The 24372-nt window shown below is 43.2% G+C and overlaps 1 protein-coding gene across 1 annotated transcript in view; it reads right to left on the reverse strand.

The window, feature by feature from the left end:
* EML6 (EMAP like 6) overlaps nucleotides 1-24372 on the reverse strand; it is a 96628-nt gene that overhangs the window by 53393 nt on the left and 18863 nt on the right. Inside the window, exons 8-15 of the mRNA XM_045827295.1 lie at nucleotides 20221-20314; nucleotides 17651-17751; nucleotides 16164-16366; nucleotides 13298-13409; nucleotides 12929-13056; nucleotides 8763-8904; nucleotides 5881-6033; nucleotides 5582-5713 (exon numbers count right to left, since the gene is read on the reverse strand). Of these exons, the coding sequence (XP_045683251.1) occupies nucleotides 5582-5713; nucleotides 5881-6033; nucleotides 8763-8904; nucleotides 12929-13056; nucleotides 13298-13409; nucleotides 16164-16366; nucleotides 17651-17751; nucleotides 20221-20314 (1065 nt within the window). The remainder of the gene's footprint in view (nucleotides 1-5581; nucleotides 5714-5880; nucleotides 6034-8762; nucleotides 8905-12928; nucleotides 13057-13297; nucleotides 13410-16163; nucleotides 16367-17650; nucleotides 17752-20220; nucleotides 20315-24372) is intronic.

Consider the following 24372-nt stretch of genomic DNA (forward strand, 5'->3'; position numbering starts at 1 on the left):
TGTCTTGGTTGTACGGATCAAGTGAGTTTAAAAATGTTTCCAATGAAATGGGCACATTTTCCTGACCTTATGGCTGAGCATACATAAACAAATGAGAAAAGAAAAAAGGGAATTAAATTAGCTTTGGCTACTGAGCATTATAAGAAAATGAGTAACTGATATTTTTTTCAATGAACTAAATAGATCTCGAGAGTGATTGCAAATAAAAGATGTGGAAAAGGATTGGAGTATTCAATAAAAAACGTTCTTTGAATATGACTAATTTTAGAAGATTTTTGGCCATGGGTTACTAACAGAACTCACAGGATTCTAATTCTCAGATAATCCTAACAACTGCATTTATACCAGTTTCAAAGGTCATACTTAGAAAAACAAACCAAAAGCTTTTAAAATAGCTCAGTGAAGTACTGTATGATTGCAAGACTATTACAGAGTCTAAACGCAAGAGAGCAGTATCAGAAGGGCTTTGCAGAGCCATAGGCACCTGCGGGGACTTCCTGAGCTAACGTGTCTCCCCCAAGAACTGCCCTCCACATGACCCAGAGACAGGGCTGCACAGTCAAATGCTCTCTCCAGGGAAACTGGGATTGGGAAGGTGAAGCAGCGGTGAGATTAGATGTGCTGAGATTAGATGTGAATTTTGGGACGGAGGGTGGCATTTTGTGGCAACAGAGAGCGGGTGCGTGCAGATGAGGAGGAAAGCCTGCCTGTGCAGACTGAGGGGCCAAAAGCAGACCCCAGCGAGCAGGGGCGCTGGAACCAGCTGCCACAGAACAGAAAGGGAGGGGAGAGGAGCTGCCTGCTCAGTTTCTGGGCGTTTTCCAGTTCACTCCTGAAGCCAGTTCCTCGGAGATGTTGCTTCCTGTTTCCAGTGGAGTCTATGAGATGTCCCTACGTCTTTTCATAAACTCATCCTGTATTGTTATTATTTTCTAATTTACACTGGATTGAATTGGTTTCTGTTCCTTGCAACCAAGGGTGTGAAGAAATTTTTTAAAAAACCAAATATTCTTGTGTTAAGAAAGTGGAATTATGTATGGGTGTGTGTCCTCCCCAACCCCTCCCAACTTTTCTTTACTGCTGTTATTGCAGGGTTTTTTTAAGGCATAGAGAAAATATTTAGGTCACCACTTTTCCCCTGCTGCCTGCTGCTGTGTAATATATAACTACTGAAATATTCTGAGGACAGGAGTGGAGACAAAGAGTAAAACAAATGTCTGTATAATCTAGGTATATATAATTCACCCCTGAATAATAGTAACCCTAGTCTTTCAGAATCCTCACATTTTTATTCACTAGAAATGTCTGCTCACAGAGAACAAGGAAACTAACAGAGACAGACTCCCTCGTTTCTGAGCAGGTACAGTAGTAAATCACGCAGCTTGCAGGTGCATAGAGCTTTATAGCCCACAGGACAATTCACACATCATCCCAGCTGCTATATAATTTACAAGCTAAAACAATTCTGAAATTGGTACTAAATGTACCAAACACATCAGGCCATTGGCAATGAAAATGGGAATGAGATGTCCTATTACGGCTTAAAATGTTACTTGTTAAATGATCTTATAGTCCTGATATTTCTAGAAATGAACTAATAACAGACAGAAAACATCCTTCCATAATTTATTTCTCTCCATATATAGTTTTCTTTCTCACACATTCTGAGCAGGAGCCTTCGTTCAGGGATAGCTGTTGCTTCTGTAAAGGCCTGATGCACTTTCTGGTTTTCCTAGGACCTGTGGTTGCCATGGACACGAAAGGCTGCCAAGGCTCAGAGCTGGGCCACTCCCAGTCCCTGAGGAGCCAGCTGGCTCCTGCAAATGCGTTCACTATGTTTGAGTAGGTCAGGAAATGAAGCAGATCCCTGCTCCTAAATCCTGCCCTCCACCCTTTGCAGACCTCCGAGGCTCTGCTGTGAAAAGCTAGGCTGCTCTTGAGGCAGCCTGGCTCATTCTCAAGGTCTGGTGTTTGTGGAACTCCAGGATCAGAAACTTCGGAATATCTACATGACACACCTCAGGGCAGTAAAACTGGAGACAAACTAGGGAAGCCCTGCGGGCGGGCGGGCACACTGCTGTTATTCTCCAGATGGTGTGACTGCTGCCCCCAAATCAAAAGTATTCTGTTCTCTCAGTCCTAGAGACCATTCGGTCTAATCCTCTCATCTGACAAAGGGACCACTTAGGAGGAGAGGCAAGGTGGCTTTTCCAAGACCTCGACATCCTAACTCTCAGTGCCATTTCTGTCATCCCTAATGGAAGCTGGACAAGACACTGGCTTTGGGCAGACTTGGAAACAGTGAGGTTTGCCTCTCTCTCTGCAAAAGTGATGGCTCCACGTTGAGGGCCTTCACACAGAACTTCGCCCAGGCCCCGTGGTGACAACCATGGATCTCGGCCAAGATCTCACTCTCTCTATCTGGGATTTACTCTTTACATCTTGAGCATTCAACACAGGGCTTATACATTCACAGAATAAAAAATAATCCTCTCAAAATGTGAATCAAACTACAATGAGATACCACCTCACACCCATTAGGATGGCTGCTGTCAAAAACAAAATAAAACGAAGCCAAAAAGGAACTCCAGAAAATAACCAGGAGTTGGCAAGGATGTGGACAAGTTGGAACCCTGTACACCGTTGGTGGGAAGGTAAAATGGTGCAGCCACTGTGGAAGACAGTATGGTGGTAACTCAAACACTGAAAAATGGTTTTATCATTTGGTCCAGAAATCCCGAGTCTGGGTATATACTCAAAACAACTTTATACTCGTGCTCGTAGCAGTGCTATTCACAATGGCCAAAAGGGGGAAGCAGTCCAAGCATCCACTGATGGACGACTTAATAAACAAAATGTGGTAAATATATACAATGGAATATTACTCAGCCTTAAAAATAAAGGAAATCCTGACACACATTACAACATGGATGAACCTGGAGGATATTATTCAAAGTGAAATAAGGCGCTCACAAACAGACACACACTGTGTGATTCCACCTGTGTGAAGTACCTAGAATCATCAAACTCTTAGTGTCAGGAAGTGGAATGGTGGTTGCCAGAGGCTCAGGAAGGGAGAAAGAGAAATGCTTGTTTGAGGGGTATAGTCTCAGTTTCACAAGATGGAAAGAGTTCTAGAGATGGATGGTGGTGATGGTTGCACAGTAATGTGGATTTATGCAAGTCCATTGAACTGTACACTTAAAAATGGTAAGGGGGAGGGGTTGGGGGCTAAGTGAAAAAGGGGAAGGGATTAAGAAGTACATATTGGTAGTTATAAAACAGCCATGGGGATATATAATACAGCATCGGGAATATAGGCAATAATATTGTAATAACTATGGTGCCAGGTGGGTACTGGAAATATCAGGAAATAACTTTGTAAAGTATGTGATTTCCTAACACTATGCTGTACACCTAAAACTAAAACAAAATAATGGTGAATACAAACTATAACTGAAAAATAAAATGAAAAAAAATGTTAAGATGGGAACTTTTACATTATGCATATTTTATCACAATTAAAAATAATTTTAAAGAAATCTTCCTGATCAAAACTATTCCCCCTATGTTCCATCTTCTCTTTGCTCTTCATTCCCTAACATGCAAATAATAAATTGGTTTTAATCTCCCGATGGTCATCAGAGTGGTGGGATTTTACATGCTGTGTCAGGTATTGTGTGTGGGTGTAGTGAATGTTAAATAAAATTCACCATACTCTAGTTTATGTACACTAAGACTGGCGCTGACTACTCTAAATCTTTCTTACAAGAAGGCATAACTAGGCACACTAGCCAGAGAGAGAGAGTAAACAGAAAGAAATCACAGCCTTTCCCCTCACCCTCCAGACAACCAAGCCGAGAATATCAAAGAAGGGGGTTGAGAAGTGGCTGCTCCCATCTTCCTGCTTGGGCTCACTGGTTCTTAGATGACTGTCAGGTGGCCAGTGTCCTCAGGCGGCCAGTGTCCTGCCCCGTCACAAATGCCAGCTTAAGCCCTCAGCACCATGTCCAGCATGGCCCTGACACGTGAGAGGGACTTATCTGATCTCCTTTTGCCCTGTTGGGACTTGCACCTCTTACAATAAATGGCACTCTTTCCTCCTCTGTGCTGCACTGTACAAAATGCCTACAGGTTGTAGAGCTTACATAAAGTCCACCTTCCAGTGCAGCAAGTACAGTTACAGCTAAATGCCTGTCTTGGCAGAAGTTTATGGTTACTGCTTCAAGAAATACTTGAAATAAAATATTCTGGCATCTCTGGAATAACCTCTTTTTGGTCGAGGCCCTTATCACCTCTTTCTTCTGGTTTATTTTACTTCCCACCTCCGGGTTCACTCACCCTCCACAAGATGGTAGGAAATGCCCCCACCTAGGCCTCTTAGGGTTACTTAATGACTATAGGATAAAGTTCAATGTCCAACTCCCTCTACATCCGGTTTCGGTCTGTCTCTCCACATTCGCCTCCCGTCCTGCCCTCAGCCACTCAGCATTACCCGTTATGTCTTGATCACCCTTGTTTTTCCCACCCCCATGTCTTGGGACACCATGTTCCTTCTGAGCCTGGAAAGCTTGTCCTAGACTTTGCCTTCTGGGTGAATTTCTGCTCATCCCTCAAGTTCTGTCCCAAAGGCCACTCCTTCTATGGAGACTCCATGGATTCTCCTGGGAGCTCTTCCTCACAGCACACCACTGGGCTTGGTGCTATTCCACCGCAGTGGACTCAACCTCCTCTGAAAGGTGGGACCCTGCCCTTTCCACCAGCTACCTTTTCCCAGGAGAGGATTCAAAGGTGCCCTAGCCTGCAGCACAGATGCTTCCCCTTCGCTGCTTGCTGCTCACCTGCCCGTTCCCGGCCCGGCTCACCACTTCCTCTGTGACTCACCATGTCTTACTCCCATGCCTTAGTCAGTTTGTGCTCTTGTATTATTCAGGCACTAGTATGTCTCCCTCCTCACTAAATTATAAACTCTGAGGAGAGGAGGAACCATGTATCACACTTCTGGATCCTCCACATTTTCTGGCTTAAGCCTTTACATATGGTAGAAGCTAGACTTGTTAAATAAATAAACAGACATATTCCCATGGTGTCTGTGGGCATGACTTAGAGGAGGCAGGGAGTAGGCTGGGAGTTTTGGAGAGCAGAGAAACCTGAAGTAAGCTGAATATAACTTCCCACTTCTGCTGGAGGATGAAAATTGCATGAGACTTTTTGGGCAGTTCTCCCAGGGATGGAGCATCAGTGGGAAAAGGGAACAGGGAAAGGGAGGAGGCCAAGGCAAGGACACAGCGCGCCAAACTCAGAGGGGCGGTGGTGGCTTGCTAGGGCAACAGAAAGTATTGTATGTCTTCGGCTGTCTTAAAACTCAATGGCTTGAATTAATAATACTCATAATAATGAAAAATACTCAAAATGTTAACAGCAGCTACTTTTGGGTTATAAAATTAGTCTTCTATATTGTGGGGTGCCCCCCTCTGCTTTTCTCTAAAACTCATTTGCCATCCTCTCTAGAAACAATATATGGATGAACATCGACTTTTAAGAACAAGAATCATATTTTAAAAGCCACAACATACTTTACCTCGAGAGTCCCAGTCGATATGTGTAATGTAACTGGACGCACCTTTACAGATGCCAACCCTTTTGCTTGTAAGTACATTATAAATATCCACAAAGTTATCGTGGGATGCCACAGCAAGGTATTTCCCAGTATCTGTACAGAAAAAGGTGCAGTTAATATCAAAGCATTTCATAGAAGATTTGACTTCCAGGAACTTAGCATGTTAAAGTGGGGAAAAGGTCAAGGAAATAATGAAAACAGTCCACTATTGTAACTTTTTGTCCCAATACATTTTTTTAAGTTTTTGCTGTTATCTTTACCTTTGGAAAATTTAATATCAGAGATCATTTCTTTTCTGTGATGGAAGGAGACCATGTCTTCAACAGTGTCAGCATTTACAACCAGGAAACTCCCATCATTCAAGCCGACTGCTAAGGCTTTCCCGTCAGGGGAGAAGGCACAGCATCTTCCACCTGCAAGAGAATCCACAGAAAGCACTCCTTACCCATGGCTTTCCTGTCAAGCAAACCAGCGAAGAGCTGGAGACATCTGTGTCTGTGCTTGCGCATGCACATGCGACTGCCTTTAACACTACTCGTGAGAAGGACTAAAACGCCATGACTTAAGACATCTCTTCCCTCCAAACTCAAGGACAATGAGCATAATGTTAAAAACACATTTTCAATTTTTTCAAGGGTATCCATTCATTTCTTGGTATCTGCATGCCTGGGGTTTTCAAAGGATTACTATAACCTGTATATTTGCTCCCAAGAAAAGAGATAATACTTAAAAACAGAGGTTCTATAGCAGAATTTTTAGAACCTATTTTTTTATATCATGCCTTACATGTGAAAGTTGCTCTAGAGAACCTTATTGTTCCATTCTCTGATCCATGGGTCACAATGCATAATTCTAGAGGTGAAGGATTTTGTTCCTGCCTCTTCTGTCGTGAGAAAGACAGGATACAGACAGCATTCTTTCACAAGATGTCTGTAAAACTAATCATGGGCTGATGCTGCTATGTGAGCAATGTTTTCCACTGCTTTGTAGGCTCACAGGGAGACACTTCTAATGAGGAGTGTGGGCTCTGTGGGGGCAGGTTCAATAGGAATCCTAAGAGCATTGCCCCCCACTTATTTCAGAGACTTTGTAAGCACAGTGTCGGGGATGGGACAGCCATGCCGCCTGGCGTTAAGGGCTCTCTGCTGAGCTTCCACACACACTCCTCAGTCACCATTCACCGTGTGCTGAAAACCATGCTCACACCAATAGCTTCACACTGGCTCCCCTAACTATATCTTCTTCCTTCACTTAAACAGCTATGTAGCTAGTGCTGAAAGAGCAGAAAGTGAGCCTGCCCTTGAGATCATCTAGATTAGCTTAACCACATAACATATTGTACAAACCAGATCACTTCTGGGAGTGAAAGAGGGAGCTATTAATAATTACACCAGGAGAACGGCTGTAAACTGGGGTGAAGGGTCATCTTATCTAACATAATTTAGTAGTTGTTCTTTTGAACGAATTTCCAACTAGTGAATAAAGTCCACTTGTCTGATACTCGAAACACTCACCATGAGGACAATATGGTCTAATCTATCATGTCCCCACTATCAGTTAGTGGCCAAATGATTTGATCTGTGGCAGTTAAGAACATGGGCTTTGGACTTGGACCTGGGCTTGAGTTTCCACTTACAAAGGCCCAGAAGTCCAGTGTAAAGAGAGGCAATATGGTAGAAGGTGACGGTGTCACGCAGTGGCCACAGGTGTGCTCTTTTTGAATTCAGTACCATTGCTTACAAGCTGTGAGACTTTCAGCAAGTGATGTATGTTCTCCATGCCTCAGTTTCCTCATTTGTAAATGGTAACAATAATGGCCTTATTCACTGGGTTCCCATGAAGACCATATGCCAAGTGCTAGCATCACTGGCTCAGCAATGTTAGCCACTGTCATTATTGTTACTACTCTCCTGATGCCTTTATTTTATCCCAGAATGCACGCCTCATGCCTCTCGGCTTATAGAACTACCCAATACAAATACTTCAGCGCTAGACCTCAATGTCATCCTTTCCTGACTTACGAACTTTCACAAATCCCTTGGGCCTCAGCTCTCATGGTTCTTTGATGATGAAGCCGACCCTGGCAGCAGGCCTTCCTCTGAGCCTCCGAGGTACCCTGTTTGTGCCAGATATCTTTGGTTTGTCTCTGCACATCCACTCCGCACCCTGTTCAGCGCCTGGAGCTGGCCGGTGTGGAGGATGGCATCAATAGGTCTCCCTGCCCTCTGGCTTCTGATTGAGTTTGGCCAAGCAGGTACCTAGGCAGGAGAGAGGGAGGATTCCCCAGCTGCCTCACTGTGGGGTCACTGCATGTGGGCGAGTCTCCAGGCTGATGGTCACAGCTGCTGTCAGGCGGCCATCTCACACCACTCTCATTTTAAGTGCCCTGCAGTCACTCCCTCCTCTTGCCCCTGCAGGCCCAGGGCTGGTACTGGTACCCAGGTGCAAACAGCTAATGGTGCTGCACAATCCCTGGTCATTTCTCAACTCTCCCCCACACCTTTATGAACAGTCTTGTTTTTAGATGCTCCTCAAATTACCCAGTTTGAATGGACCATCTGTTGCTGGGACTCTGTTCAAATCTTGTCCATCTCCGACACCCGTTCATCTTGGGATCCCCAGCACCTGACATGTAGAAGCTACTCAGTAAATGTTTGCTGAATGTGTACTTGTTATACCTCTTAGTTCCAGTCCATATGTGTGTTCAGTACACATTCACTCATTTCTTGATATTAAGGATTATTTTTTGCATAACTGATTTTTGTTTTTCAGTAATAAAATCAGCCCTGGAGACTATGAGACATATAGTTAAATAGCATTCTTTACAGCAAGCTCATGTATTTCAACTGATGCACACAGCCCTTGATGAGAAGAGGAAGGACATATTGCCCCCAGGTGGCAAATGTCTGTGAAGTGCAAGGAAAAGCAAGTGAGTAACAGAGCTGGCACCCACAGATCAGGCCAGCCTCCTGGAGTAATTCTGCCTGTGCTGCAGTGTAACTGCAGAGAACCCCCACTGTCTGACACATGTGGGGCCATGCAAGTGGTGCTGTCAGTAACTATCAGTTGAACGAATGAATGAATCCAACCCATTCTGCTGTTTGGAAGTACTTTTACAGATGTATAAGGTGATGTCATGTACCTTTTTTGAGTTTCCGTACTGCCAGCATACGGTGCTGGGAAGATAATTCCCAGATGCGAAGGGTTTTATCATCGCTCACTGTTGCACAGATGGGCAGGAGAGGGTGAGCTGCCAACCCCCACACTTCTCCCTCCATGTGTCCCTGTGGGGCGAAAACGGGACACCATCAACACAGTCCATGCTTCCTGGTTCGCTCTTCGGCAGCCTAGTACTACTTATTCAGCCTGAGAGTATCCCAAACAGGTTCAAATATGAAAGAGCACAGTTACAGCTTCATTGGGCCAAAATGATTGCAGTGAAAAAGTTTTTCATTTGAACTTGAATCTAAAGCTGGCTGTGATGTGATGCTAAAGCAATCATTTGGGAAGCAAAATATGGACTTACTGCTTATAATTTTTGTTTTATAGGATGTCAAACTTGTTCTCATTTAGAAACATCCGGGTGAATAACAAAGTGCCTTCATTTTATCTGTCATTTGACATCATATAAACACAGCACACATGGACCTCCTTGTAAAACAGACTGATACAAAGACACAAACCACTTCCTTCAATAAAACCATATTCTAAAAGTGTCCTGCGTGCAGCATTTGTTTGCAAATTGGTCTATCCAATGAACACTGGGAAACTGAAAGGTGCTCAATAGTCAGTGGACCAATTCCACACACCTATCTGTATCTTAATCGCAAACACACTTAACTGCCTTAGAATAATAACTGAGATAAAACAGTATTTGAGAATGAACAACTACAGAGAAAACAAATCCGATCCCTATAATTTATCACTCAATAAAGCTATGGAAAGAGCAGATCAGTGTACAGAGCAATAAAAAGGACCAGATTGTTTGCCGAGTTTCTACTTTTAGTGGCTAATTATAAGAAGGCTTTGCTCAGTGAAGTGAAAAGGAAGACCGTGCACCGGCATTTGAACGGTATCTGCAGTTGGAATGCTTCGGGGAACAGGTGGCTTTCCAAAGAGAAATTGGATGATTGCGGTTTAACTGGGAAGCTGTTTGAGCAAAACAGTAATTTGGCAGAAGACACAAAGTTCCAAGTGCAGGTGACATTCGAATATCTGAGAAGGGCTGCAGGCCTTCAACGTTGCTTTTGAATTAACTGGATTTGGAGCACCAGTATCCCTAGTTCTCTTCCCTTCAGAAGCCTCCCACCCCCAACCCTCAGACCACAGTCAGAGGGTGGGTCAGGCATCAGCCCCCACTGCCCCTGAGATCCAGGCCACTCAGAGCTCTTCTACCAACCAAGTCCCTCTGCTCATTTTGCTGTAGGACAGGGTTGTGGGGCTCTGAGGCCCTTTCAAACCACTGCCTAGTTTATTGATTTAAAAATTGTATTTCCTTAATCTGATTGTAGCAGTTCCCCTATAACACAGGATGAGACAGTGTGTGAGGCAGGCTGGGAGTATCTTGAGAGGCACAAGGAAATGAATTTGGGATCTTGCTTTCCTACTCTAACCCCCATAAAGCTGATGATAATAGACAGCTGCACAACTGAGCTGACTGTATTCAAAGCACACATGATGGAAACGATCAGAAATCACTTCCTGTCTCTTCCCTTTCCCCACTCTAGCTTTCTTCTCTTAAAAAATAAGCAATGTATTCTAGGTTATATTGGAGGGCCATGCTGCTGAGCCTGGAAAAGTCATCCTGGTATCTTCCCACAGCAGGACAGCTGATGGTCTTAATCACATGCCTCTGCTGCCCCACAGTTTCCCTCAGGGCCCATTTTCTCTCCGAACAGGGCGGTGAGCCCACGAACAGGAGACCCTGTCCACGGTGCACAGCAGGAGCCCAACACACACTGACTGCCTCCAACTACTGAGTTCTACCTAGGAGGGAACGGCAAGTGTGCCACAGACCAGAAGAGGGAAGGGATGCTGAGGAAAAGGAAAATGGTGCACATGTAAGGAGAGAAGATGGTCCACCAGCCACGCAGCTCAGGAGGCCGCGCCTTCTGCTCTGTGCCCCTGCATCTGTCTCCATGCTGAGGCGTTTAGAGAATAGGCAGGTGTGAGGAAAGAGAAAGGACTCTGGTGTCTGACAAACCTTGGTTTGAATTCTGGCTCTGAGGTTCTTAGCATGAGGCGGAGGCCAATTTACTGGGCTTTGGGTCCCTCATCAAAAACAAAACAAACAAACAAAAAAACAATTTCAACGGAGCATGTCCGCTATGGAGATGAGAGAGATTCTTTACAACAGTACTGCTTGACACATAGTAGGTGCTCAGTAAATGGTACCTGTGGTTATTTGTACTGTTAGAAAGGAATATAAGAAAGAACAGAACTATACTGCTTGTATAGAGAACAAGAGTAAAAAGACTTTATTGTCCAGTCTTTATGTTTAAACACATATTTAAATAACTATAACATAATACTTAGAGTTTAAAGTTAGAAATCTTAGAGTTTAAATCTTATAGTACTGTTTAAATCACATTATGGTATAAATCTTACAAAATATTTAGCAATATAGCATGTATGAAAACAATTTAAAGTCTCAAATAGGTGGACATTAAAAAATCAATTATGAATTAAAAAGACTTTAAGTTGTTTAAGTTGAAACAAACACTTGCTTTTCAATAAAATTGAATAAGATGTCATGGCCAGAAAGAAAGGGAAATCAGTCTGGCAGGAAATAATGCAAGCACAAGCAGCTGGAGAAGAGAAAAGTGCCGCCTCGGGGACACCTCTCAGCATGGTCCTTGGTCCTGACTGCCTAGTGCCGTCAGCGGCACAGCTTCTGAGGTTTGTTTTTACCACAGAATTTTTTTTAAACTAAGGTTCTCCAGGATATCCAGAGTGGGACTTGGGCACAGGCACTTCTGAACCCTACTGAGTTTAGACTGTTCCCAGGGTGCAGTCAGTCAGAGGACCCCTCCCACTGGGATTTGGGGAGGGGTCCCTAGTAAAGCGGGCCCACGGGCGCGAGCCAAGTCGGGGAAGGAGAAGTCCTTTTATTGGACCCACGGAAGTCCCGAAGCTCATGTAATCAGTGCTCATTCTTTCACTGCACCCTCTGAACACACACCCTCACCGTCCTGTGCTTTGTCCATATATAAATAAGGTCTGTTCCTCACCAAATTGGACAGGACTACTTACCCACTCACCTCCACAAACCACCACCCCCTCGGGTGAGGCTGTATCATTTCTTCGATCTTTGAGGATTTACTGATATTTATTTTAATCTTATTTGTAACTGAACGTTATTCTTGAGGGCAGAGGGAGGGTCAGGAGAATATATTGCGTTTCTGTGAATCAAGGCCGAGGCTAAAGTGAGGCACAAAATCTAAAGAGGTGCTTGTATGTTTGGGGTGTGCAGAGCAGAGAACTCGTTAGTTTTACAGATGGACAGACTGAGAGAAAATACACCTAAGGGGCCTTAGGCACACCTGGACTTGACTTTGATAATCAGATTATGGATTTCGAGCAGATATAGTCATGGGATAAGGCCCTTGGAGCCCTTGGGAAGAGGGAATGAATTTTGAACATGAATAGGCAGCAACATGAATAATGGGTGGCCTGTGATGGGAAGACTCTTGAGGCGACCCTTGTGATGCCCCTGATTTTCACACTCTGGTGTGCTCACCTCCCTTTGAGTACGGCATGACTTGTGGCTTGTTTTCAATCAAAGAAATAAGGTAAAGGTGATGAATGTTCACGATTACATGCATGTGATGATATGATTATGTTACATATGACTCCAGTGCCTATTTTCTCTCCCTTGCTGGCTTTGAGGAAGTGAGGGGCTGTGGTGGGGAACCCCATGGTGCAAGGGCCTATCCGCAGCATCTGAAAGCTGAAGGTGGCCTCTGGCCAATGGCTAACAGTCCTACAGCCACAGGAGCTGAACACTGCCAACAACCTGAGTGACCCTGCAGGAAGATGCTTCCTCAGCTGAGCCTCAGCGGAGACTGCAGCCCTGACTCTGACTGCAGCCTTGCGGAACCTTAAGTAGAGACCCAGTTTAAGCCATGCTCAAACTCCTGACCCACGGAAATTATAATAAACGTGTGATGTCTTAAAAGCTACTGTTTGTGGCAATTTGCTACATAGCAAGAGGTAATTAGTACTTGTATAAGCAGAGAATGAATGCTTCCTCAGCCCAGGCCTGGCCCTGCGGTGAGCGGTGGTTTAGGACATACACAAGCACAGTACCTGAACGAGCAGTGTCATTGGGCCGCTTTTGTCAATTTCCAGGATCTCTCCATTTTTGGTGCCCACCAGGATATGGCCATGCCCCAGAGTGATGGCACGAATCGAAGGGTTATCCTCCAAAAGCAAGCCTGAGGGGGGAAAATGTATTTAATAAACACTAAATAAAAAGACTGACTATTATATAAACTGTTTTTATAGTTCCAAAACACTAGGTATTAGTCCTCCTGGACATTTCTACCAGGGACCTAGGGCTCCGAATGTGAACGAAAGAGAATTGGTTTGATCATGTTTTTCCCAGTACATTAGTACTGTTGTCTCCATCCCTGTAAACATAAACATCTCTACTGCGTATTTGGGAGTGGTAGGTACCTTTAGAGCTGGTGGACAATGCTGCTCTTTTAATGGCATAAGTCTTCAGGCATCTTTCAAACATATCGTCCCAGAGCTCCACGATTCCGTCCTTTCCCCCAGTCACAAAGCCCTGTGAAGACACACATGGGAACGATGATACACACGCTAAAGTGACCAGCTACCCACCCTGCCCCAACCGGAGTCCTGTGTAGGTAAAGCAGCTTTCTTTGTGTGTGTGTTCTTCCTAAGTACAGGAGACTGAAAAATCTGACAACACATAATAATAATATGGTATTTTCTGGAAGCATCTCTCCCCTACTTCTCAAGCGGGATCAAGTACGTTCTCATTGTGTGCACTGCACTTTCTCCAGACAACCAGCTCTCGGTGCTCGGGGTCATGGCTGTTTCTGTGTCCAGTGCCCTGACTAGAGAGTGGCTTCCTGCAGAACAGGACCAGCCTCAAGGTCTGGCCGTTTTTGGGATCTCATATTCTCCTCCAGAATGAATCAGTATTAACATCAAAATGAAAATGACTATTAAATGTTTTTAAATTAAATACTTACTTCTCAAAGAAAACATCATTATTTTAATAGAGTAAATTAGGCACTTCATATAGCAAAACCATCCTGCTAAATTGTTCAATAGACATCAACTTCCACAATAATTAAAAGCCACATTAATGTTCACAAAACCTGGAAAGTAAGAAGCTTAACATATTGCATATATTTTCCTGAATAGTGATATTTATTCTTGTTCTAAGTTTATGATTTCTTGGCCTTACTAGTTTTCCTTTCTGGCAACTTCTCACATATACCAACTGTTCTTAGAAAAGTCTTTTTTTTTTTTTAAGAAAAATATTGAGTAATTCCTTCTGTTTTCTCAGAAACTTTTAATTTACTGCATTTGAATGATGCGTACAAGGAAATAATATTTTGAAGTTTATTACATTAAGTATTCTTATTCTTACTATAGATGTTGCACCCAGGAAAATTCAATCCCCAAATTAAATTTAAATGCAATGTATTATACTGTGATATCCTTGTCTTTTCCCATAATTTCTTAAGTTACCAAGCAATAAAAAAAGTTTATACACATTATATCACATCAACTTCTGAGCCTACAAAAATGTTGCATTCTGCTTTAATCTTTTCTAACATTTTCAGTTTCACCAAAAGCAAATTTGCTAGTTAAAGAAAAGAACAACAGAGCTTAACAACTAAAACGACCACACAGTTATACATATAACAAGGAGCTACTGCTGTAGTGGGATCGGCATATTTACCTAGGAACAGGTAAATGCAAAATGAGCCTTGCCTTACATATATTAAGTGACTTTAACTATCTGGAGGTCAAAGAGCACAGGTGAATCAGTACCCCCAGCAGGTGAGCAGAAAATGAAAAATTGATATTTTCTGACAAATTCACTGAAGAAAGTATTTTAAAAGCCCTGAAGGTAGGTGTGACCTTTATAAAGAAAGACTGTAAGGCAGATGGGTAGCTGGACAGATGAGGACAAAGATGAGCTTGAGTGGAAGTATGGGCAGTGTGAGGGCTAATTTTGTGTCAGCCTGACTGGCCACAGGTGCTCAGATTGAATATTACTGCTGCGTCTGTCTGTAAGGGTGTTTCTGGAGATCAGTATCTGAATTGGTAGATGCAGTAAAGGAGATCGCCCTCTGCAGTCAGGAAGCCGGACTAGAACATACATCAGAAAAAGGAAGAATTCATCCCTTTCTTTCCCATCTCCCTGAGCTGGGACACCTCATCACTTTTCCCATCCTCGGATGGGCATTTACACCATCAGCTCCCCTGGTTCTCGGGCCATTGGACTGGGACTGAAATACACCACCGGCTTCCTTGGCTCTCCAGCTTGCAGATAGCACAGTGGGCCTTCTCAGCCTCCATAATGACATGAGCCAATTCCTCATAATAAATCTCTGTTTTATATGGTCATGTTCTGTCTAATGGCATTTCGTTCAATGACAGTCCACATATACAATGGTGGTTCCATAAGATTATAACAGAGCTGAAAAACTCCTACTGCCTAGTTAACGTCGTGATGTAGAAGCACAATGTGTGGCTCACGTGTTTGTGGTGATGCTGGTGTAAATGAACTTACTGTGCTGCCCGTCGTATAAAAGTGCAGCAGACAGAACCACAGCAGTCTCTGAACCCTCTGGGTTTGAGTAAGTGCACGCGATGTTAGCACAACTCTGAACAGTGACAAAACCACCTAGTGACTCGTTTCTCAGGATGAATCCCCCTCATTAATGACTGTATATATCATGACTGTATGATATCATGACATATATCATGACTGTATGATATATGTGTATGTACATGTGCATGTGTGAGTATATTCTGCTGGTTCTGTTTCTGTGGAGAATCCAAACACAGCTAGCAAAAAGACCTCACGTGAACACTCTTGTTAAAGCCAAAACTGTCTACGTGGGAACAAACTGGTTATCAACATGATTTTTGGTCACTTTGATGGGAGGAACAATTGGTACTTCTGGGTCTCCGCTTATTGTGCCACGAAGGAGGGAGATGATGCTGAGATAGTTCTCAGGTCTCTTCTGCTACTGTGTGTCTACACTTATCCCAAAGCTAATCCTTAAGGAGTTCTTAGGAGTGAAAGTCAGGAAGAACTAGTGTGGAAAGAAGTGGAGAGAAATTGCATATAAAGAAATAATTATATGTGAAAGAGAAAATTGAAAATATTGATTATCCCTCTCTTCTCTTGACTGGAGTTCCTTACAACTCCTCCCCAATTCAGAGGCCACTGTGTTTAGACAGAGGATTCTCTTGGTGTGGCCCTCCCTACGACTAACATACAACTTTAGAGAATTATTGAGGAAAATGAATTCTGGAAAATGGACCTTACCTTATCCAGGGCATACATAGCAAACACAGGCCCGTCGTGAGCCTTCACTGTCTTCAGCAGTAGAATATCTTTCCAAATAAAAATATCTCCAGTGGCTGCCCCTGAGAACACTAGGTCTTCCATTCGCCCATAAGAAACACACATCATTGTTTCCAATTTTCCAACACTGCCAAAAGTCCCTCTTTTGGAGGTGAAGCCCCCACCTAGAGTGGACCAAGCGTATTTATTACATTTTTTTTACAAGTGACACCCTTCTATAAACATGTAGAATGACTATCTTCTTCAAGGAAAAACTCAGCATGTCAGCATTATGTGTATACACAGAGATGTATAAAAACAGCAAAAAATATCATAGACAAAAATATAAGGGGTTTTCTCATTCGCTCCTGCATTGACTCAGTGTTGACTGAGTCCCTGCTTTGCGGAAGGCATGGTGGTCAACAGTAGCATGTAAAGATGAAGAGAGTCCCTGCCTTCAAGGAGCATAGGGTCTGCTTGGAGGGGGGACTCAACATGCATCTCTTATGCATCTCAGTCCAATGGGCCATGCATCTAACCGCAGTGCAGTGCAAGTTCTGAGACAGCCAGGGGAGGGCGTGACTAAGTGCCTGGGGGAGCTAGGACCATCTTCACGAATTCTGAGCAAAAAGAACAGAAACAGCGCCGGCTGTGAATGGAAAATGTAAACATGTTATATATGTTTTGCCTCAACTTTTGTCACAGCAACTCCGAGGTGAGAAAAATGAATCACTGTGTAGGAGAAGGTGCATCAGATGTGTGCCTTAGATGTTCTCATTTCCCCACACTTCCTGACTAGCACTGAGAAACCAGACTCGCTCCACATAGCTCCGCGCCGGCTGGCTCCCCAAACGCACTGGGCACCGTTATCCTTTCTTGAAAAGCAGAAAGCACAGAACAGTAGCTTACTTGTGTTTTGACCAGTATAAAATTGGGCTTGGTGTTACAGCTGCTGCTAGGAGTCCAGAAATAATTTTAATAACAGGGATGGCTTATTAGTGAGAAGAATAAGATATCAGCCCATGTTTTGTCATGCTTATTTACTCATCGTTATTACCAATGTTGTAATCCACAAATGTTTAACTGACCACCTACTGTGTGTAGTGTCAGGATTTAATTCATTTCCTAAAGTCAGTGATAAAGAAACCCTCACTGAAAACAGTATTTGCCCAGCCAGCATGATTACTTTCTGCTCAGTAGCCCGACATCATTCCTGCTTTCAGAACAGAGGACTAAAGATATTTTCACAGAAGAACATTGTCCACAACTTTCTAGACATCGACGAATACGCATAGCATCATACACAGTGGTCTAAGATTCACAGCTTAGACATTAAGCAGTCCAAAGTGAATTTGGGAGAGAACATCTTTTAGGAGCATTTTAATTCTAGATTGCAGAGACAGGACAGGGGGCAGTCACAGTTTTCCTAGGCTCTCAACCGCATAAATGATAAAGCCAAACAACCGTACCTGCTTGTTGCCAGAATTTGATGTGCTTTATCCCAACCGTAACCAGTTTGTCAATGTGGTGTGGGTTACACTTTACCACAAATATTTTATCTTTATGTCCTCTGTAAAAGACAAGTAAGAAAAAATTTCTAGTTTTGATGGAAGCAAGGATGGAGAGCTTTAAAAAAGCATGCATTTGGTCTAATTTTCATTAAGCACATGTAAAAGGGCAACAAAATTAGATCATTTAAAATACACATGGGGTTTATATTAAAATAATAAGCATTGGCTTTTCTCTGCATGTCTCAGCCCTTTTTTCTGACCCTGATATTGCCAGCAAAGTCTACTTACTTATGCTTTAAACAAATTAATGAAGTATCTGAAATTCATCAGAATGTCTCTGTAAGATAAAATTAATATCACCACCATAGGATCATAAATAATTCTTGGGATATAGAGATCTGATACAGGAGGGGGGAGAAGACACTGTGATCGCATTAATGAGAAGCTTTAAGTGTAATATTTCTACTGTGGAAGTCATAACTTTGGGCTAAACAGAGTTTCAGCTAGAAATGTAGTCACCAGAAACTGGAGCCCCTGGCTCACGTCCACGGAGAGAGAAAGGATATTGTCTATTGATTCAAGGAACTTTCAGGCGCTGTGCATTCAGAAATGTGGGTTCGTGACCCAAGAGGCGGATGCAACAGTGAGGACCGATTCTAGGCCTGGAGCTATCGGCCTGGCTTCCCATGGGGACAGGAATGTCTGCGGGAGCCCAGAGCCCCCTCCTGAGAGTCCCAGCCAGTCCCACCATCAGCGGGGCAGTGCTTCTCCTCTGTCACTTCTGTCATGCCTCTGGTGTTTAACATTTTATCTGTTTAAGCACCCTCACTTAAAGCCAGAAATAGAATTTTTACTTTTTCTGGTTACTTCCTATATGTAATTTATTACTGTTAATAATATATAAATAAGCACTTATGTAAATATTTGTTATTTATTTATTATTTTAAAACCTAATAGTCTTCCAAAGAACATTAGCAATCCTGGAAAGTCCTTCTTGGAAAGAGCACGGGTTAATACTACAAATGCAAAAATGTTCTCTGACGGCAATTCTGCGGGTGTCCTGTTTGGGAGTGCGACATAAGGCTTGGGAGCAATTCCAGAAATAAATTATATTATTCGCATAATTCTGCTAAGTCGCTTTGTGTTAATTAAATTAAATAGAGGCACCATAATCTACCATGGATACCAAGTACATACTTCTTTATATTACTAAACATCACTTTCTTCCATTCCTATTAATGCTTCTGGCACACAGGTGGCGAGCCCCCGCAGTGGCTCAGGGCGTTCTAGCAGGAAAACTGCATTTCTGTTGCTTCTGAAATGCAGGCATGTGCTTCGCCTGCAATTACCTGCTAATGCAGGTGGTGTGTTATCAGAAATATTAGTCTAAAATTCAGTTTATTCGTCTAGGATGAAAGCAGAGTCCTGACTGGGACCCGAATCTGATACGAGAGGGGAGTGATACACCAGTGAGGAGGGCTGGAAGGAGAGACCGAAAGAAAAGCCACTTGGACAGGTGGATTTATGAGCTGCCATTCACTGCCAAGAATTCCATCTCAACAGCAGCAATCAGGGAAGTTTCTCTTCTCCCAAGACGGTCAGCTGGAGTCTTCAAGGCCCCATCTGCTCCTCCTCTGAATCTCCAGCAATTGAGAGATCTTCATTCACTAAGTCAAAATGCCAAAAAACCTTTTCCCCCACTTACTATGGTGCAGGGGAATATTAATTTAAAAAGTGAGTACAACACTGGGGTTCAAAGCTCTTCACTTAAAAATGACTTCATATTCTGGAATCAAAAGTTGGTTACTGCGGGGAAGAGCTAGTGGAGAGGTAAACTGATAACCACCTAGGGCAACGTATGGCGCTGCGGGCCGGGCTGCCAGCTCGTCTGACCTGTGACCACGGCTGGCAAAGCGCTACCCCCGGTGTCAGGACCAGTGGAAAGCACTGTTCAGACACTGAGCTGACTCAGCAGGGAAGGAGGCTGGGGTGAGGACAGGTGGTCTATAAACAGCAGTCCAGAAAAGTCTATTTATAAGGTGGGGAGATTAGGGAGACCATTTGCCTGCTCTGAGAGCGGATGGCAGATGCACACGTCGGGGGCCTCCTTCCCAGCAGGCCACGGCCTCGTGACAAATGGCACTCCCGACTCCAGTGACATTGACAATCCTTCATGGGATGCGAAGACGGAGGGAAACAAGGGGCAAGGCACAAGCCTGAGCACAGCTGCTTTTCTGCTGCTTGTAAAAAGCTCTGATGGAGATAATGCATACATTTCTAAAAGCGGAGTGATGAATAACTCTCTGGAAAGGATTTCAGAATGTTCCAATTCCCCGAAACAAACATTAGCTGCTCCAGGTCAGGTCTGGCACCGTGAAATATTGCAATGTGTTTTCACTTGGATGTTAAGCTTTCTGAGCAAATTTCATCTGAGCTTGAAAATGAAATCTTACCAGATAATGAAAACGATGACCTATACTGAGGCGTGATAATCAGCAGGATGCCGGCAGACCTCGGCAGCTCCTTACCTTGTGGTGGCGATCTTTTCTCCCTTTTTCCAGTCCCAAAACACAATACTGTGAAAATCGTCTAAACCAACTGACACCAGGCATTTTCCATCGGCTGCATGAAAACAACACAAACGTCATATGACTCATTTCTTCAATGAAAATCCAAAACATTTTATATACTGTAAAGAGGAACAAGAAATTGACCTTAGGAATATGATACTGGAAGTGTCATATATTAAAGGGACCTCACTCAAATTAAATGCATAACTAGTAACATCTGACCTTCTTAAAGCATGGTAATGGGTTGCTGACTGAAATCACGGACCCCACAGTTTCATCTCAGACACAGGTGTAGGGGGGGCCTCTCAGGTAAGTCACCACCCCTCCCCTGTTTTGTGACAGACAAGTATTACGACAGTTACTGGAAGAGCCATTTGGCTCTGTGACTCGGTCTATTTTCAGCTCTAAAGAACTGGGTTCTGTTTAACCTTCCAAGAGCATTTAGAAACTAAACATAACTTCAGAATTCTTTCAAAAGGTGATATTGATAATTTTTAAAAAATCTTAATTTCTTAGTTTTCCTATTTCAAATGTTGTGTGATTGCTACAGGACATTTAGAAAATATGAAGAGAGGAAATGTTAAAATCATCCAAATTTCTGGGCATACATTTGGTGTATAGCCCGTCGGTGTTTTTCTCTACATAAACATGCTTTAAAAAAAACAAAACCAAGATTATACTGAACATACTATTAATCTTTTTTTATTTGTTTTATGATGAGCATTTTCCTTTAGTATTAAATATTATTTATAATATCAATGGTTACTATAATCTGATGAGGTTGTTTTCTTAAAATTAAAAAAATATGTAAAATTAAATTTGAAATCAAAACAGCTACTTTGCTTTTTCTCTTCGAGGAAGAAGAAGAGTATGGTCAGTAAGTCTCTCCTTCGCTGCCCCCTCACAAAGCTGGCTTCACAGAACAACGTCTCTGGGTCAAATGCGACCACACTCACTGCACGCCAGCTCAGCCTGCTGTCTTCTCTGACCACAGAGGACCAACGTTAGTGTAAGAAACACAGGAATGTAATAGACTGCTTCTCCCCAGTCTATTCAAGGTCTCACATGGCACAGTTTCAAAGGCAGGCCTGGGGCAGATGCAAATTTGGGTTGCCAGGAAAAATGAGGGAAGCCTAGTTAAATTGGAATTTCAAATAAGTGAGGAATAATTTCTTAGTGTCTCTCCCGTATAATATTTATATTTCCATTGCAAATTTATACTTTCATGGGACATATTTATACTGAAAAAAATATCTGTTTACATGAAATTCAAATTTAATTGGACCTCCTGTTTTTTATTAGCTAACTGTGGCAACACCCCTCCACACACTGACCAGTGAGTGCCCTCACCTGTACCAGAGACCCCTCCTCCAACCACCAGGAACAGTGGTCTGCTTCTTTTCTGGAGGACGAAGAGTAAGAGAAAAGAAGAGCCTGCTTTAACCGACCAAATCCTCCCCAATCCTTGACTATTACTAAGTATGAGGCAAGGAAAGTCACATTAATCCTTTCAAGCTACTAGGCTACAGTAGTATTAGATGAAGACAGTAACACTTTCTTCAAGGGCTAACTCACCACTAGCTGATTATTATAAACAAACGTGTCTTCTAAATCAAAACAAATGCTATGTCCTTATGCATAGATCTTGCTGGGCTGTAAACTGCACAAGGTCTCCTCTCAGGCATTGGGGAGGGACTGACAACCACGTGCTGCTCGTTACCAGCAACCCTGCTTTTCGCGCACCTCTAGGCCTGGCTATGTCTCTATGTTAGCACGCCTTTGTGTTCGGTGACTTTATTTTTATTTGAGTCTTCTGTCTCCCTTTCTAGATTATAAGCTCCTTCATGGCTCAGAGTAATCATGTCACGTTTCCTTTGTGATCCTCACACCGAGCTGGTTTTCAAGGGGCGCCGATGACCCCGGTGGCGCTGGGGAGGACGGTCAGGGGAGGACGTGCGTGGGGCAGGTATGAAGGGGAAGGAAACGGACTATGTTCCATGGCTGTAATTTGTGAAACTGTTTCGATTATGCTACCATGCCTTTCAAAAACACCGCACACATATTCAAGGCCTCTTTTTTTAATGTAATGAATATTAATCCTATATATTGTATTCCTTTTAAATCTGCATAGCTATTTTAATATGTCCTTCTGAGGATACGAGCACCCACCCATTTAAGACGACAGCCTTCAAAGTTTTATCTCTTTTGTAGGAGGCCTCAGGGTAAGCTCATTCTCACAGCTTGTTTCCATTAACATTTCTGCATGTGGGGTCAGCTTGTCCTCACAGCACCCTACCTTCCTGCCCCTAGAAGAGCATCGTGACCATAGGCAGCAGTGGGAGAAACAGTACAAGCCCCGGGTGCACCGGCACCATCCCGCTTCACCTGGATAGCGACTTTCCCTTTTCTAAAAAATGTTTTCAATGAAAGTTTACATTCAATATTATTTTGTGTTAGTTTCTGGTATGCAGCATAGTGGTCAGACAATTATAGATGCCCCACCCCAATATTTCCGGCACCCACCTGGCACCGTACACCGTCATTTTAATACTATTGACATTATTCCCCATGCTGCACTTTACATCCCCACGAGCAGTGACTTTTCTGGAATTCTGAAGGTTTACTCTGTGTCTGCACGCCACATAGTTTGGAAGTATAATTTGGCTACCTTTCAGTTTCTTCCCAGCTTTCATTCTCTCCCACAGAGGCTTGACCTTAGCTTTGAAAGTCCATTGTTTCTTGGCCTGTAGGTTTGAGTCTTTTTATTTCCAGCCATATTTTTGGAGTCTAGGTAATATTCTTTCAAATCTTTCCAGTTAAAGTATTCAAAGTATATATTAATTATGGATATATGTACAAAGTCCAGAAAGAATTCTAAAGCACTTAATGTCAACAGTAAAGGGCAAATCAGAAATAGAAAATTTTTATTTAGACAATTACAACTTGGTCCCTCTATTTGGGGCTCATAAAAAATGCATAGGTTTTTTTCCCTAGGATTAAACACAATGAAATCGAATTAGTCTTAGAGGTGCCCTTGTGGAAATGAGTATTATTCAATGAAGGTTTTAAAAAAATGAGGATGATATTTAGGTTAGAAAGTATTTACATGACTGACATGTTCTCTTTCCAGTCTGGTTTTCTATTCGTGTGGAAGCACCTTCCTGCCTGCAAACACAAAACCAAAGACGGCTGCTTCCCTGGTCCATGGAGATAAACTGACAACATTAAAGAGTTGCTCAAACAATTGAGATAAGATAAATTTATTCTTTGTTTACATAATTTAGAGTTATGGATTATGTTGTAAGAAATGTTTTTGACTAAAAATGTTTTCTTTTTGTTTGCTTTGGAACAGTGGCAAGAATAGATTAACCTTATGCATAACCGCTGATTTTTTTTGGTCTAGCTTTCACACCATTTGCCTGCTTTGTATTTCCATGACAATTTTTTCTCTAAAAGGAGACAAACGTACCATCAGTACATTTCCACTGCACCTCCCAAAATGAGCTGACCTGTAAGAGACGGATGGGTACGGGGTGCTGAGGCACAGGGATGGGGCCACCAGCTACACGGTAACCAAAGTTGGTGCCCTTGTGTAATGGTTAAACAAGGGAATCTAATTGCCTCTCTGGGATTTTGACTTACTTTTCTATTAGTTTGCAAAAGTAAGGTATACAGTTGCCCCTTTTCAGGTAAAGGTGTGGTTCAGGCTGTTGCCGGATGGGGGCTCTGTTCAGGGGAGGCAGGTTCCACGTGGCAGCGTCTCTGCACCACCCTGCTCACTCCTTGTTTATACTGGAGGATGGCAGGGGCAACGGGAGGCACTTGGAGTGCTCTGGGCATGACTCTCAGGCCAGAAGTTCACTGGCGTCCTCCCTGGCGGAGGACAGGGGCAGGAGAAGGCAAGAGGACTGAAGGAGCACTCCCTACCCAGCCGACCCCCAGCCAGGAGACCTGGGTGCTAGTCTGGGTCTGCTGCTGCTTGACCTTGCCCTGGGCCATGTACCGACCCCTCCGGATCTCATTCTTGGCCTGTAAAGTGGTACAGGGGCCTGCACAAGACTAGAGTTGTGTTGTTACAGAAAGTACTGTCAATAAAGTTAAACCAGCGGG

The sequence above is a fragment of the Phyllostomus hastatus genome, unplaced genomic scaffold (assembly GCF_019186645.2).
Source record: "Phyllostomus hastatus isolate PE091 unplaced genomic scaffold, TTU_PhHast_1.1 phas_scaffold_78, whole genome shotgun sequence".
NCBI lineage: Eukaryota > Metazoa > Chordata > Mammalia > Chiroptera > Phyllostomidae > Phyllostomus > Phyllostomus hastatus.